Source organism: Entelurus aequoreus, linkage group LG01 (genome assembly GCF_033978785.1).
Source record: "Entelurus aequoreus isolate RoL-2023_Sb linkage group LG01, RoL_Eaeq_v1.1, whole genome shotgun sequence".
Classification (NCBI taxonomy): domain Eukaryota; kingdom Metazoa; phylum Chordata; class Actinopteri; order Syngnathiformes; family Syngnathidae; genus Entelurus; species Entelurus aequoreus.
Genome location: NC_084731.1, coordinates 77080385 through 77095736, shown reverse-complemented (window position 1 = coordinate 77095736; position 15352 = coordinate 77080385). Strand labels below are relative to the sequence as shown.

The following is a 15352-nucleotide window of genomic DNA, read 5'->3' as shown; positions in this document are numbered from 1 at the left end:
TTTTTTTTTTTTATTGTTAGGATGTGTGATCAACACCACCATATTGCTATTATTATTTAGGGGTGTCCAAACGTTTTCCACTGAAAAATCAAAGCATGCGGGGGCCATTTTGGTATTTGTCATTTTCAAAACCAATACAATATATATATTATTTTAGGGCTCTCTTTAAGTTTGGTCCCGGAAGGATCTCAGTCATAAAAATTTTAAAAATAAGTCATAGCTTATTATTTTTGTCAACCTCAAGTCCCTGTCAATATAAATAAAGTACAAAAAATAAGTTATGTTTTATGTTTTTTTGTTTAAAAAAAAAAGTTTTTTGGCAAAAACATCAAATATGCAATCTTTTTCACCCCAAAAATGTCAAACTGGTCCATTTGATGTGAAGTCATTGGAGCCTTCAATAGGTCAGTAATTGGTTGGTTGGTTGAAATGTATTTGGAACATGTATACAGTATCAATATGATATATCACATATTTGACACATTTTCTTTACAACATGTCCAAAAAGGAGTAGGAAGAAGCAAGGCTCATCTAATCCTGCCCCTTTTTCACTTCGTAGCAATTACTAACACATACTTCCTGTTCTCAAAAATGTTTTAGATTTTCACAGTTTACAGCAACGTGTTCTAAATACATTAGTTCTTCTCATAAGTAATTAAATCAGTTATTGTATTCATAGCACCATAGATTTTATTTCATTATTATTTTTTGAGCAATGACAGTTTAAAAAATATTAATCCAAATCAAACTCTTGGGGATCCAAAAAGGCCCCACTCATAAAATTGTTACAAAGTATGTCACTTAAGTCTCTAGATCAGCGATGTCAAACATGCGGCCCATGAGATGAGTTTGCTTTGCGTAAAATTGAGCTGCATTTTTAAATTAAAGAAAGTGCTGTTCTGAATGTGTCCACTGGATGTCGCAATAGAAATTCTGTTAGGCAAGCAAATAGTTTATACCAGGGGCGAGCAAGTATACCAAGCAAGAGGTACACTATAAAGCGGGGCTGCCACTCCTCCCCCTCGACCCAATGTAAAACAAATTTTAAACATTTTTAAATTTAAAGAAAGTGAACAAGGCAAGATTTACTGCAATACTGTCAGTCTTTTAAGTTTTTATTTTTGGCTTGTTGTGATCGTTCACAAATTGCACAGCTTTTATTATTCTATCAATACACAGTGATGCCAGAAGACAGGGAATAACTCAACCCTATTAAATTTCTACCTCAGTTTGTATGGTTTGTTGGCTTAGCACAGGATTAAAATGCGGAAATGACAAATAAGTTAGTTGATAGTAGTTTTTATTTATGCTTTATTTTGTTTTTTGTTCAATCCAAATAGACTGTGACTTAAAATTTAATTGCTCTGTAGATACACTGAGATTAAGTCTAAATTCATTGTGTTCTTCATGGTGTTTTTGAAACTGCACCAATTTTTTCCTCAGAATTTTTAACAAACTTGAAGTGTTTTGTCAAGAGGATTATTTGTGACATGTACATTTTCAGAATGTACATGTCATTTTGGGCCGAAGTAAAACAAAGAAAAAAATCTGAAGTTGTCGTAGTTGTATTTTATTGTGCCATGATTTTACCCGTCCAGCCCACATGGAAATAGATTTTTCTCCATACGGCCCCTGAGATAAAATGAATTTGACACCCCTGCTCTAGATCAACCTCAGATCTATCTGTTGATTATAAGTTTTTATTGTTTTTGTTGTTTTAAAAAAAAAAAAGTGTTTGTTTCATGACCTTTTTGTAAAATATATATATTTTTTTATATATGCAATATCTTCCCCCAAAAATAATTCAAAGTGGGATATTTGATGTAGAGTAACTGGAGTTTTGAATAGGTCAGTCATTCAAAACAACATAGATTTTATTTATTATTATTTTTAAGCACTGAGTTGTAAAGAAGAACACAGCCTAGAGTCAACATTGCAACTTTGTTCGTGTTAGATTTCACCTGTTTTTCTCTTTTTTTCCAAATTTTTTAAACAATATTTTTAGAATATGCCACTAGCTGTTAAAGCATTAGCTGTGGGGCGCAAATGGCCCCTAGGCCGCACTTTGGACACCCTTTTTTAGTGTAATCCTCATGTTACAAACTTCTTTGCTGAACGACACGTCAATAATGCTGCAGTCTGTCCCAATAGTCGACATTCATGACTGCTGTTTGTGTTTGCATGCTTCATATTAGTCACTGACAAATTACTCAACTTGACAGAGGGTCTAATCCGCCACTTTGCATGGAGTGCTGCGTAAAGTCTTTGAAACGCGTGGACGTGAGTCACACACAGGTAGTCCAGACAAACGGCTTACTGGGATCAGTCCAGACGGATCAGAATGGCTGCCAACACGTTTGACTTATTCTCATTACGCTGTTTATGCTCTCGTGATTATTTAGTGACAACTGGCCAAAATAATACTTTTGTGACGTTGCGGGGACCAAGGGTCAAGCTGGGGTGACTCCTGCTGGTGAAATGGGGCGGAAATGGGACGCCAAGCCTGCAACGTTTAAACCCAACTGCAATTCCCTAAAATGTGACTTTATGATCCCTGTGGGGAAATATGCACAATGTGGTCTATTTATTCAGGATTTGCGAACAATGCACTGAGGTAAAACCGGGTTACTAGTTCATTTTGTAATGTGGAAGTGTGTTTATGGTAGGGCTGGGCAATGTACAGTATGTCTGAAAACGGTTTAACGATATAAGTGTTTTATATCAGTCGATATTGATAATTAGTGATATTTTTATGACCTATCAAAAGTAAGAACCAGCAGAAAAATGTATAAAATGTAAACATTTTTATTTAAAATGTTATTTCCTCTGATTATAATCCCTCAGCTATCAAGGCAGGAAGGAAATGTCAACATAATAATGGAAACAATCACTGTGAATACAATTATAAAATCACATTGAACACTTAACAATAAGATCTTAAAATGAAGGTGCAAAAATAAGGAATATGTAAGAAATGCTTAATAAAGTGTAAGAAAATAGTGTAAGGTGTGAAAACATGAACATGGAGATATCTGTCTGATATCTATTACCTGTCCGCTTCTATGTTGGCTACCTCTCTTTGTTTATAATGTATATTTTCTGCTGGATCTACTCTCCATTTTATGCTGGCCTTTTTTTTTCTTTTTTTTTTTGCTGCAGCTTTTACAAATACTGTAATCAAATCAAATCAACTTTATTTAATATTGTACATGGTAATTGGTATTTGTTATATATTGTATATATTATACAAACATATATTTAATAATAATATAATATATCAGTATATATTATATACTGTATATATAATATGTATATATTACATATGTTATATTGTATATTGCTACTATGGTACACTTTTAGTCTACTTAATACCTGCATTATCCTTTCCATCCTTACCCTTTCCATCCTTTGAAACTGAGCTAATGTGTGAACAATATCCCTTGTGGATCAATAAAGTTTGTCTAAGTCTAAGTTTAGTGCCAGGAAGTTACGGCTGTGCTCTAAAGGGTGAGCGCGGCTAAGGTGGTGTGGTAATAGTGGTCTTGGTGGGGACGAGCGCCTTGCATCATTTACAGACCACATTGGTCTGACTACGGTCCCTTTGACAACTTCATCTCCACTTATCATTGCCCAGACGGGCGCTGATGGCGGTTTTGTTAGCATTAAGTAGCGCATCGAGTCCAGCCACCTTCCGCTGTTGCTCACGTCAAAGTCTCACCAATGTGGAGATGTTTTATTGATGAGGCAGGAGTTGAAGATGAAGTGCATCAAATATTTGTTCTGTCACATCTTGATTGTCGCGGTAATGATAGCGCCAAGATTAGCGGCCGTGTTGTTGTTAGCATTGTTTTTTATTTAAGCCAAAAATATGCTTTTTAAAAACAAATAAATAATTAACCATGGAGTAAAGCCACAATATTTGAGGTGCGTTGTCGCAAGGGACGACTGTACACATAACTCATATGTATACTATGCTATTATTGACCTGAACATAAGACGATTGTAAATATAAGGCAACTTTTGCAAGGAGGATTTTTGGAAAAAATATTTTTTATGATAAAATGATGTAAAAAAAGTGGTAGATGGCCATTAAAAGGATTCAACGTGTATTCGCACTTCAGCAGTTTATTGTCTTCATTGATCACCATTATCTTAAAAATAACATCATAACTACGTTCCTTTTTTTTGCTAACTTTTGACAAACATTTTCCAGCGGGTCACTGTCACGGCCACATCTGTCCAGGTCACTGGGGTGTGACTGACAGGAAGAAAACCTCTGAATTAACTTGTTATAACCACTACGGCTTGTCGGGTCTTGAACATGTGACATTCCAGTCTCCGAACCAAGTCCTCAAGCAACCTTCATGCTGTCTCTTTTAGCGGATGAAGTCCCAAAGTGTTCGACGCAAGTCCGCCCCCGCTTTGGTCATCAGCAAGGCTCTGGCCAGGTCCAAGACGCTTTCCAGGTAAAATACTTCCCACACACACCAGATGACCATGTAGTGCTGAGCAGTACTTTATTTATTTTTCCTATTCGTCCCAGTAAAGCGAAAGAAAACCACTTTTTGACTTTACGTGTGCCTGCCTCATTCTTGGCGCCAAATGATTGTGACCAACTGTCCTCACAAAAACTCAACTTTGCTTCTCATATGGGTCTTAATTTGCCAAACCAGTTCTGAGGGCTGCATCTGATCCTCCAATAGCCTGACTTGTGAAAGTATAGAATAAGTCATATAAAAATGTTATTGCAATAAATCAGTCCAGCTACAGGCTACCTGCCGATCGCAATCGACCAGTCGACCTTTGGGACCACTCTGGTAGATCCTGAAAATATTCTGGACAAAAATGTATGATCACAACAGACCTGCCGTACTGGCACGTATTTTAATGCCTTGTTAACTTGCTCCAGGCATGGACTGAAAATTTGGTGCAGCCAGGGTTGGGTACCTTTCACATTTTAATCAATACAGAAAATCCCGCTACCTGAGAATCGATACTTTTGTATGTTCATGTGGTAATAAATGTTCATTTGTGTAATAATAACTTTTTTATTTTGTTATTTACCATTTAACAGGAACTGATAACAATAACTGTGCTGTCCAGTTGTTATATCTTTTCTCACACTTCTGAGTCTCATGTGCAAGTATGCATTTATTTCAGTTTGTCCTCAGTTTGTTGCCGTGAGTGGTGGGAGTCTTTGGGGACCTCGCGATTCAATCCAATTTCAATTCTTAAGGTGACAATTCGATTCAGAATCGATTCTCGATTAAACACCATTCTCGACTCGAAGCGACTCTCGCAATGCATTATTTGGAATAAAAATTATGAGCTTCAAGCACACCTGTGAAATGAAAACCATTTCAGGTGACTACCTCTTGAAGCTCATCGAGAGAATGCCAAGAGTGTGCAAAAAAAGTAATCAGAGCAAAGGGTGGCTATTTTGAAGAAACTAGAATATAAAACATGTTTTCAGTTATTTAACCTATTTTTGTTAAGTACATAACTCCACATGTGTTAATTCATAGTTTTGATGCCTTCAGTGACAATCTACAATGTAAATAGTCATGAAAATAAAGAAAACTGAATGAGGAGGTGTGTCCAAACTTTTGGCCTGTACTGTATATATATGTTTGTACATATATGTTTATATATATATATATATATATATATATATATATATATATATATATATATATATATATATATATATATATATATATATATATATATATATATATATATATATAGTATACATATATATATATATATATATATATATATATATATATATATATATATATATATAGTATACATATATATATATATATATAGTATACATATATATATATATATATATATATATATATATAGTATACATATATATATATATATATATATATATATGTATACTAGGGCTGTGAATCTTCGGGTGTCCCACGATTCGATTCAAAATCGATTCTTGGGGTCACGATTTGATTCAAAATTGATTTTTTTTTCAATTCAACACGATTCTCGATTCAAAAACGATTATTTTATTATTATTTTTTTAATGAAAACAATACACAACAATACCATAATAATGCAATACAATTTCAAAACCAAACCCGACCCAGCAACATTCAGAATAGCAATAAACAGAGCAAATGAGGACACACAAACATGACACGGAACAATCTAAAAGTAGTGAGACAAAAATGAATATTATCAACAACAGTATCAATATTAGTAACGATTTTAACATAGCAGTGATTAAAAATCCCTCGTTGATATTATCATTACAAACATTAATAAAAAAGAACAATAGTGTCACAGTGGCTTACACTTGCACCGCATCTCATAAACTTGACAACACACTGTCCAATATTTTCCACAATGATATAGTAAGTCATATTTTGGTTCATTTAATAGTTAAAACAAATTTAAATAATGGATCCCATATTCTAATATATGACTCATTATTATCTAAACTAAATGCAGTTTTTTCTACTGATATCATCTCCATAGCTTGTGTGTACCAGTCAGTATGAGTTAGACTATCAACATCTATCCATTTTTTTAATATTACCCTTTTTGTTATTATGCATATTGAAAAAAATGCATTTTTACTCTTTGATGACACATTACTAAATTGATGGAGATCCCCAAGAATACAAGTTTGCAGTGTCATTGGGATATTTATATTAAGGACTGTGATTGCTTCTTTTGTTGTTTTCAAACATAACTCTTTTATTCTCTGACATTCCCACAATAAATGAACAAGAGTTGCCTCGGCTGCCCGACACTTCATACATAACTTGCTATCTACTACACCAATTTTAAACAGCTGAGAATATGTAAAATACAATCTATTCAATATCTTAAATTGAGTCAGTTTATCTTTAATGCCTCTAAAGGGCTTACTGGCATTTTTCCAAATATCATTCCATGATATGTCTCTTTCATCTACAATGTTTAAGTCCATCATCCATTTCCCAACACATGCATCATTTGCATTTCTAGTGTGGTGTTCATTTATTATTCCATAAAATAGTTTAATTAATTTCTTAATTGTATCTTGATTAAAAAGTGCATCTTCCAGTTCATGGCTATTCAAGGACATACTTTCAGATGATATGCATTTATTTACAGCGTGTTTTAAAGAGATAACATTTAAAAAATGATTCCTGGGTACATTATATTGATGAAGTAAATCATTGAACGGTTTAAAAGAGTTTTTATTAATAATATGATGGGGTTTAGTAATACCTCTGTCTTTCCATGTTGTCCATTTAACCACATTTTTATTAATTATGATATTAGGATTGTACCAAAGCGGTTGATTTACAGATGTCATTGACTTAAATCCTAGTATTTTCTGACACAGTTTTAGAATGTTAAAGGTGGCTTCTATTGGGCTCTGCCTCAATTCATTAGGTATTTTTTAAATATAATATAAACTCCCCACATTAATGTCAAAATTCATTAACATATTTTTTTCTATGTTGATCCAGTCCTTATCTGCAGAAGAATGAAATAAGTGGCTTGCTTGTTCACAACCGAAGGAGATATAATAATGTAAGAAGTTTGGTAATTGTAGTCCTCCTTTATCTTGTGTACAAGACAACCTTAAGTATGAACAACTGGCCTTCTTTCCACACCATATAAAATGTGATATCATTGTATGTATTTTCTTAAACCAACTTTTATTAATTAGGACAGGCATCATTTTCAGTATATAATTAACTGCTGGCAGTATACTCATTTTTACTGTTCACCTGACCCCAAAGTGATATTTGGAGACGTGCCCAGCGTTCCATTTTGGATTCTATCTTATTTTTTAAATGTTTAAGATTTAGATCTCTGCTTGTATAAAGGTTTGGTGTAATGTGTAGTCCTAGATATATGATTTGTGCCTCTTTCCATTTAATTTTGGAGTTCTGAACTTGTGATTTCTTGCAGTGTTTATTAAGTGGTAATATGTCACATTTGTCTCAATTGACTTTATACCCTGATAAACAGCCATATTCAGTGATGACATTATTGATAGAGTGAAGATAGGAGTTAACATGTGACAGGTAGAGAATTATGTTGTCACAATACATCGATAGCTTATTATACTGGGAGCCAATTTTTATACCATGAATATTATTTTCACTTCTTATTTTTGCAGCTAAGGGTTCAATAACCAAATTAAATAATAATCCAGATGCAGGACATCCCTGTTTTACTCCTCTTTTTAACGAAAAAGGTTCTGAAATATGATTATTGGTTTTGACTGATGCCATGGGCCTTGTATAAAGCATCTTAATCCATTGTATAAAATTATCTCCAAATCCAAATTTACGTAATGTGCAAAACATAAATGACCAGTTTATGCGGTCGAATGCCTTCTCTGCATCAACAGTACATACTGCTGTGGGATAAGGGAGACTTCTAGCATAGTAAATAACATTAAACAATTTCCTTGTATTGTCTGAAGATTGTCAATCTTCCATGAAGCCAGTTTGGTCAGTATGAATTAATTTTCCTATTACATTTGATAATCGTGTGGCTAAGATTTTTGCCAAGATTCAAAACGATTCTCTACTCATTCAATACATAGGATTTCAGCAGGATCTACCCCAGTCTGCTGACATGCAAGCAGAGTAGTAGATTTTTGTAAAAAGCTTTTATAATTGTAAAGGACAATGTTTTATCAACTGATTGCAATAATGTAAATTTGTTTTAACTATTAAATGAATCAAAAATACGACTTATTTTATCTTTGTGAAAATATTGGACACAGTGTGTTGTCAAGGTTATGAGATGCGATGCAAGTGTAAGCCACTGTGACACTATTGTTCTTTTTTAAATTTTTTTTATAAATGTCTAATGATAATGTCAATGAGGGATTTTTAATCACTGCTATGTTGAAATTGTAACTAATATTGATACTGTTGTCGATAATATTCATTTTTGTTTCACTACTTTTGGTTTGTTCTGTGTCGTGTTTGTGTCTCCTCTCAATTGCTCTGTTTATTGCAGTTCTGAGTGTTGCTGGGCCGGGTTTGGTTTTGGAATTGGATTGCATTGTTATGGTATTGCTGCGTATTGTTTTGTTGGATTGATTAATAAAAAAATAAAATAAAATAAAAAAAATAGATTTTTTATAAATGAGAATCGATTCTGAACCGCACAACGTGAGAATCGCGATTCGAATTCGAATCGATTTTTTCCCACACCCCTAATGTATACTATGTGTGTATGTGTGTGTATATATTATATATATGTATATATTTTTTTAGCACCACTAGTTGCCGTAGTCAGGAAGGAGTCTTTGCCATTAAAGTTGAATGTGCCAGTCTTGTCCTACAATGTGTTTATACTGCAAGTATTGTGCTTACTACACACCAGGTGTTTGATTGTAGCGTGCAGCTTAGTTTTAGTTTTCATTACCAAATTTGGAGGTGTTGAAATCCATGTGTTGTTTTTTACCAGAGAGAATCTCTCAGTTCCCGTGTTCCAAGAAACATGCTCTTTGGTCCAGTCCTTCCTGAAAGTGCCCAACAGGTCGTTTCTCCTGCACGGGCATACTCAGCTGAAGACCGGCATGCAGACTCAGGACAGAAACCTCTTCCTCTTCACAGACATCCTGGTGATCGCCAAAGCCAAGTGAGCACAAGCGTGGTTAAAAACAGCATGCATTGGTGTGACAGGGAAACAATAGGATTTTATTTGCATCGCCAGGTCAGCCAACCAGTTCAAACAGAAGGCGCAGGTGTGTGTGAGCGAGATGTGGACAGCGAGTTGCATGGAGGAGGTGTGTGAGGGAAGCACCTGCCCCGACAGGAGCTTCGTCTTGGGCTGGCCCACCTGCAACTCTGTTGCCACGTTCAGGTGAGACACTCTTTGTGTACAACGAGTCATGCTAACTGCTAACCAAAACAAACATCCTTCATGTCAGTTTTGTCTTTACCGTCTTCACGCAGCTCGGCGGAACAGAAAGACCACTGGCTGGCTCTCCTCAAAAGGTGCGCTTCTGTTATCAACATTATAGAGTTTTGGTGTGTTCAACGTTTACGCGACTAATTGTCTTTTCTCTGCAGACGCATTAAAGAGGAAAAAGAGAAGGAAGAACCTAAAACCATCCCTCTCAGGGTGTATGGGAAGGGACTCAACACTTACGCTGTGGTGAGTCCGCTGCAAAAACTAAGATAAAAACTCTAGATTTGAGGAAAAAACTACTAAAAAAACTAGTGAAATCAACCACCGGTAGCTGCACGGACAGATCTTTTAATTGATAAGGCATCCTGAATTAAGATTTGTATATCTAGAAATTAGCAGGACTTTTAAGCTAGAAATATGTACCGTATTTCCCGCACCCACTAAATTTTAGAAGAAAAAAAGATAAAAAGTCTAGATTTGAGGAAAAAAATACTAAAAAACTAGTGAAATCAACTAGATGCACGGACAGATCTTTTAATTGATAAGGCATCCCGAATTAAGATTTGTATATCTAGAAATTAGCAGGACTTTTAAGATAAAAATATGTACCGTATTTTCCGCACCCACTAAATTTTACAAGAAAAATAAATTTTTTCATATATTAGTTTATTAGCTGCACCAGACTATACGCCCCAGATATATATGTTGTAAAATGAGTTATTTAGATACGATAACTGTTTCCTAAGCGGTGTCTGTAACACGGCAGTAAAATGGCTGATCAAACAAAACAGATGTTGTCGTCTGTTTAGCTTGCTCTCCAATCAGCTAAACAGACTCAATAACTCCACAATGGCGTTTAGGTGAATTTACTGAGAAATTTGTGAAACTGAAACAATACAAAAACAATGCCATTGTAAGTTATTAATACTAACACAGACACTTGTAAACATCAATCAATCAATCAATGTTTATTTATATAGCCCTGAATCACAAGTGTCTCAAAGGGCTGCACAAGCCACAACGACATCCTCGGTACAGAGCCCACATACGGGCAAGGAAAAACTCACCCCAGTGGGACGTCGGTGTGAATGACTATGAGAAACCTTGGAGAGGACCGCATATGTGGGTAACCCCCCCCCACCCCCTCTAGGGGAGACCAAAAGCAATGGATGTCGAGTGGGTCTGACATAATATTGTGAAAGTCCAGTCCACGAGACGTAACGAACGCATGAATAATGATCTCAGCCTCACTAGTGGACAAGATGGAACAAATTTTAGCGATATTACGGAGATGAAAGAAGGCCGTTTTAGTAACACTCTTAATGTGTGACTCAAACGAGAGAGTTGGGTCGAAGATAATACCCAGATTCTTTACCGAGTCGCCTTGTGTAATTGTTTGGTTGTCAAATGTTAAGGTGGTATTATTAAATAGATGCCGGTGTCTAGCAGGACCGATAATCAGCATTTCCGTTTTCTTAGCGTTGAGTTGCAAAAAGTTAGCGGACATCCATTGTTTAATTTCATTAAGACACGCCTCCAGCTGACTACAATCCGGCGTGTTGGTCAGCTTTAGGGGCATGTAGAGTTGGGTGTCATCAGCATAACAGTGAAAGCTAACACCGTATTTGCGTATGATGTCACCCAGTGGCAGCATGTAAATACTAAAGAGTGCAGGGCCAAGAACCGAACCCTGGGGAACTCCGCACGTTACCTTGACATAGTCCGAGGTCACATTGTTATGGGAGACGCACTGCATCCTGTCAGTAAGATAAGAGTTAAACCACGACAAGGCTAAGTCTGACATACCAACACGTGTTTTGATACGCTCTAATAAAATATTATGATCGACGGTGTCGAAAGCGGCGCTAAGATCAAGAAGCAGCAACATAGATGACGCATCAGAATCCATTGTTAGCAATATATCATTAGTCATTTTTGCGAGGGCTGTCTCCGTAGAGTGATTTGCCCTGAAACCGGATTGAAAAGGTTCACAGAGATTGTTAGTCACTAAGTGTTCATTTAGCTGCTGTGCAACAATTTTTTCGAGAATTTTCAAAATAAACGGAAGGTGGGAGACCGGTCGGTAGTTTACCATGAGGTCAGGATCGAGGTTAGGTCTTTTGAGCAGAGGATGAATAACCGCTTTTTTGAATGCTAGGGGAACATTGCTGGAGGAAAGTGATACGTTTATAGTATTTAACACTGATAGTAGGGCTGAACGATTTATCGTTTTCAGATCGAAATTGCGATTTCAGAAGTCTCAATCTTGAGATCGTGAAGGCTTCGGTTTTAGACGAACGTTATTTAGCTCTCCTGGCTGACATGTCTGTTGTGTATATGCAGCCTGCTCGTGCTACTCTCATGCCTTGTCAAACTCACCAATCAGAAGTGGTAAACTACTTGTGAGCAGGGCATGCCGTCACGCTAACCAATCAGAGGCGGCCATTGACGAGGCTACCGCGTACACGCCCACTAACAACTTTGGTGAAGAAACAAACGTCCTGGAGGAAATGGCTGCTGCCGCCGGGTCAGAAGTGGAGGAGGATTTAGTTTTAATACAGAAGAAGAGCAGCACGTCTGTCATTTGGGACTACTTCGGTTTCGAAACTTCAGATGTGCATCAGAAACAGGTACTTTGTAAAACTTGTCGGGCCAAAGTCGCCACATCCCAAGGCAACACGACTAATTTATTCCGGCACTTGAAAAATCACCACCGGCAGTTACACGACGAATGTATGACCAAAAAGTCCGGTGAAAAGTCAACCCCGAGCGATTCAGCCCATTGTAGCAAACATACCACAATTACAGCGTCGTTTGCCAGTATAACTCCTTATGAGAAGAGCAGCCGTTCTATTGTTAACAGAATAGATGTGCAATATTTGGGTGCTGCTAAGCGGTAAATGAATGACCCACCTATTTTAATGTCTGACATATTTTTCAGAAGGGCAGAGGTTGGGTCATTTTGTTTTTGTAATAGTATTTTCTTTATTACCATTACTTTTCAATTTCACTTTAAAATATTGTTCAGGTTTCTTCCAGGGTTGAATAAAGTACTTGAATTGCTGCTATAGATGTTGATAGGCTAGCTCTCTTGAGCCATAAAAGACTGACCTACCTACTTGAGTATAAGACTGTTTACATAAGGTCAGGATCCTTTTTTTCCTTTATTGAAGTTGTTGAATTTTGTTTTTCTTATTATATATTAAGCATTGCTTTTTGTGTTGGAATTGTTTTGTATTTTATTTAACTTAAACTTTTTTATTTATCTTAACATAATTAAGGTTTTTGTACTGGTTTTAGTTCTTTAGTTTTAATAACTGCTGTTGGTCAAGAACTTTGGAGAATGTACATGCATGTTTCTTAATAAATACATGTTTGAAGCAATTCTTACCTTTTAGTATTCATCCTTGCATTACATAGCATTTAATGTTTTCATGGTATATCATTTTTTGTCATGTTTTAAATCTGTTACTGTTACTGAAGCTTGATTTGAAAAGAAATCGTGAGTCAAAATCGAAATCGCAATTTCTGTCAGAAAAATCGTGATCAGATTTTTTCCTGAAATCGTTCAGCCCTGACCTAATAATACAAACAGTTCCTTGATAAGTTTCCCAGGAAGTGGGTCAAGTAAACATGTTGTTTGTTTTATCCCACTTACACGCTGTAATAATTCCTCTAATGTTATTTCATCAAAAATAGAGAGGCTATTTTGGAGGGCGGTATCCGTCGTATATACAGTCGTATTTGTGTTAATAGAACCCAGTTGTAGCTGGGATGCGTTGTCTTTAATCTCCTTTTTAATGAGTTCAATTTTCTTATTAAAGAAATTCATAAAGTCATCTGCCGAGTGGGTGGAGCTACTGGGAGGAGTCCCTTGTTGGGTTAGCGATGCTACTGTACTAAACAGAAATTTAAGATCGTTTTTGTTGAGGCGGATGAGATTTGAGTAGTATTTAGCTTTAGCTAAGGTAAGCATGCGTTTATAAGTTATTAAACTATCATTCCATGCTTGATGGAAAACCTCAAGTTTAGTCGCGCGCCATTTGCGTTCCAGCTTTCTACATGATAATTTATTAGCTCTAATTTCTTCTGTAAACCATGGGGTGCGCCTTTTAGGGGCCCTTTTTTGCTTTAGCGGTGCTATACTATCAATAATTTTGCGCAGGGCTTCGTCAAAGTTGTTAGTGAGGTTATCAATAGAGCCGACATAATTTGGGAATGGTGCCATTACCGAAGGCAGTAGGTCAGCAAGAGTCATCGTTGTGGCAGCATTAATGTTGCGGCCACCATAGCAGTTATTATTGTTATTATTAGCTTGTTGACAATGAGTCAAAACTTCAAATTTTATAAGGTAATGATCGGACATTACTTTAGTATATGGAAGTATCATAACTTTGGAGGTGGTGACACCCCTGACAAGCACTAGGTCTATTGTATTACCGTTGCGAAGCGTGGGTTCATGTATTATTTGTGTAAGACCACAGCTATCAATTATGGTCTGGAGCGCCACGCACTGAGGGTCCGATGGGGTATTCATATGGATATTAAAGTCCCCCATTATGATTATATTGTCGGCGTGCGTCACTAGATCAGCAACGAACTCTGAGAATTCACTGATGAAGTCCGAATAGGGCCCAGGGGGGCAGTATATAACAGCCAGGTCGAGAGGTAGCGGTGTGACAGACCTCATAGTAAGCACCTCAAGGTCAAGGTTCAACTTTATTGTCCCCGCGGGGAAATTTGTCTTGGGCACAGTGCATCATTGCTTTCTTAACATACACAAAAACAACAGAACAAAAACACAAGCGCAGACACAACTACAACCAGACAACTAACATTTAAACATCAGAACATGGAGCTTGATAGACATAGATGGCACTTTGATGTAGGCATAAAATCTACAGTATGGAGATAAAGATAAAGTGCCAGTGTACATTGCACTAGAGCTCATAGATAAAGTGCTTTGTGCTAAAGTGCTTAGTTCTAAAGTGCTATGTGCTAAAAAAGTGCTAACCTATGTATTAACATTCTATTGCACCTTGTTGGTCAGCTTAATGGAGGCTGGGACAAATGATAATTTAAGGCGGTTCGATTTGCATAGTGGGACCCGGAGTCTTCTCCCTGATGGCAGGGTTCTATATTCAGGGAAGAGTGGGTGTTGTGAGTTGGAAATAATTTTCTTAGCTTTTTTCCTAACTGCCTGCTCATAGATGCTCTGTATAGGCTCATATTCTTTCCTCCCTACGATTTTCATTGCCGTTTTATGCATGCCGGCCAGTTTGCTTTTTAGCTTAATGGTTAGGTTGCCAAACCATGAGGTGATCCCGTATCTAATGATGCTCTCTACAATGGCACGGTAGAAAATCATCATGATGTGGGTGCTTACGCCGTACAATCTTAATCTTCGCAAAAAATATAGCCTCTGTTGCAGTCTATTGCACAGTTTGTC

The 15352-nt window shown here is 36.5% G+C and overlaps 1 protein-coding gene across 3 annotated transcripts in view; it reads left to right on the top strand.

Annotated features, from left to right (window-relative positions):
- The window catches only part of LOC133657446 (rho GTPase-activating protein 20-like), a 48555-nt gene that overhangs the window by 3480 nt on the left and 29723 nt on the right, over positions 1–15352 (top strand). For all 3 annotated transcript variants that reach the window (XM_062058809.1, XM_062058793.1, XM_062058800.1), the window contains 5 exons: positions 4381–4466; positions 9457–9630; positions 9706–9855; positions 9948–9989; positions 10065–10149. In XM_062058809.1, coding sequence (XP_061914793.1) covers positions 4384–4466; positions 9457–9630; positions 9706–9855; positions 9948–9989; positions 10065–10149 — 534 coding nt within the window. In that variant the 5' untranslated portion in view covers positions 4381–4383. The remainder of the gene's footprint in view (positions 1–4380; positions 4467–9456; positions 9631–9705; positions 9856–9947; positions 9990–10064; positions 10150–15352) is intronic.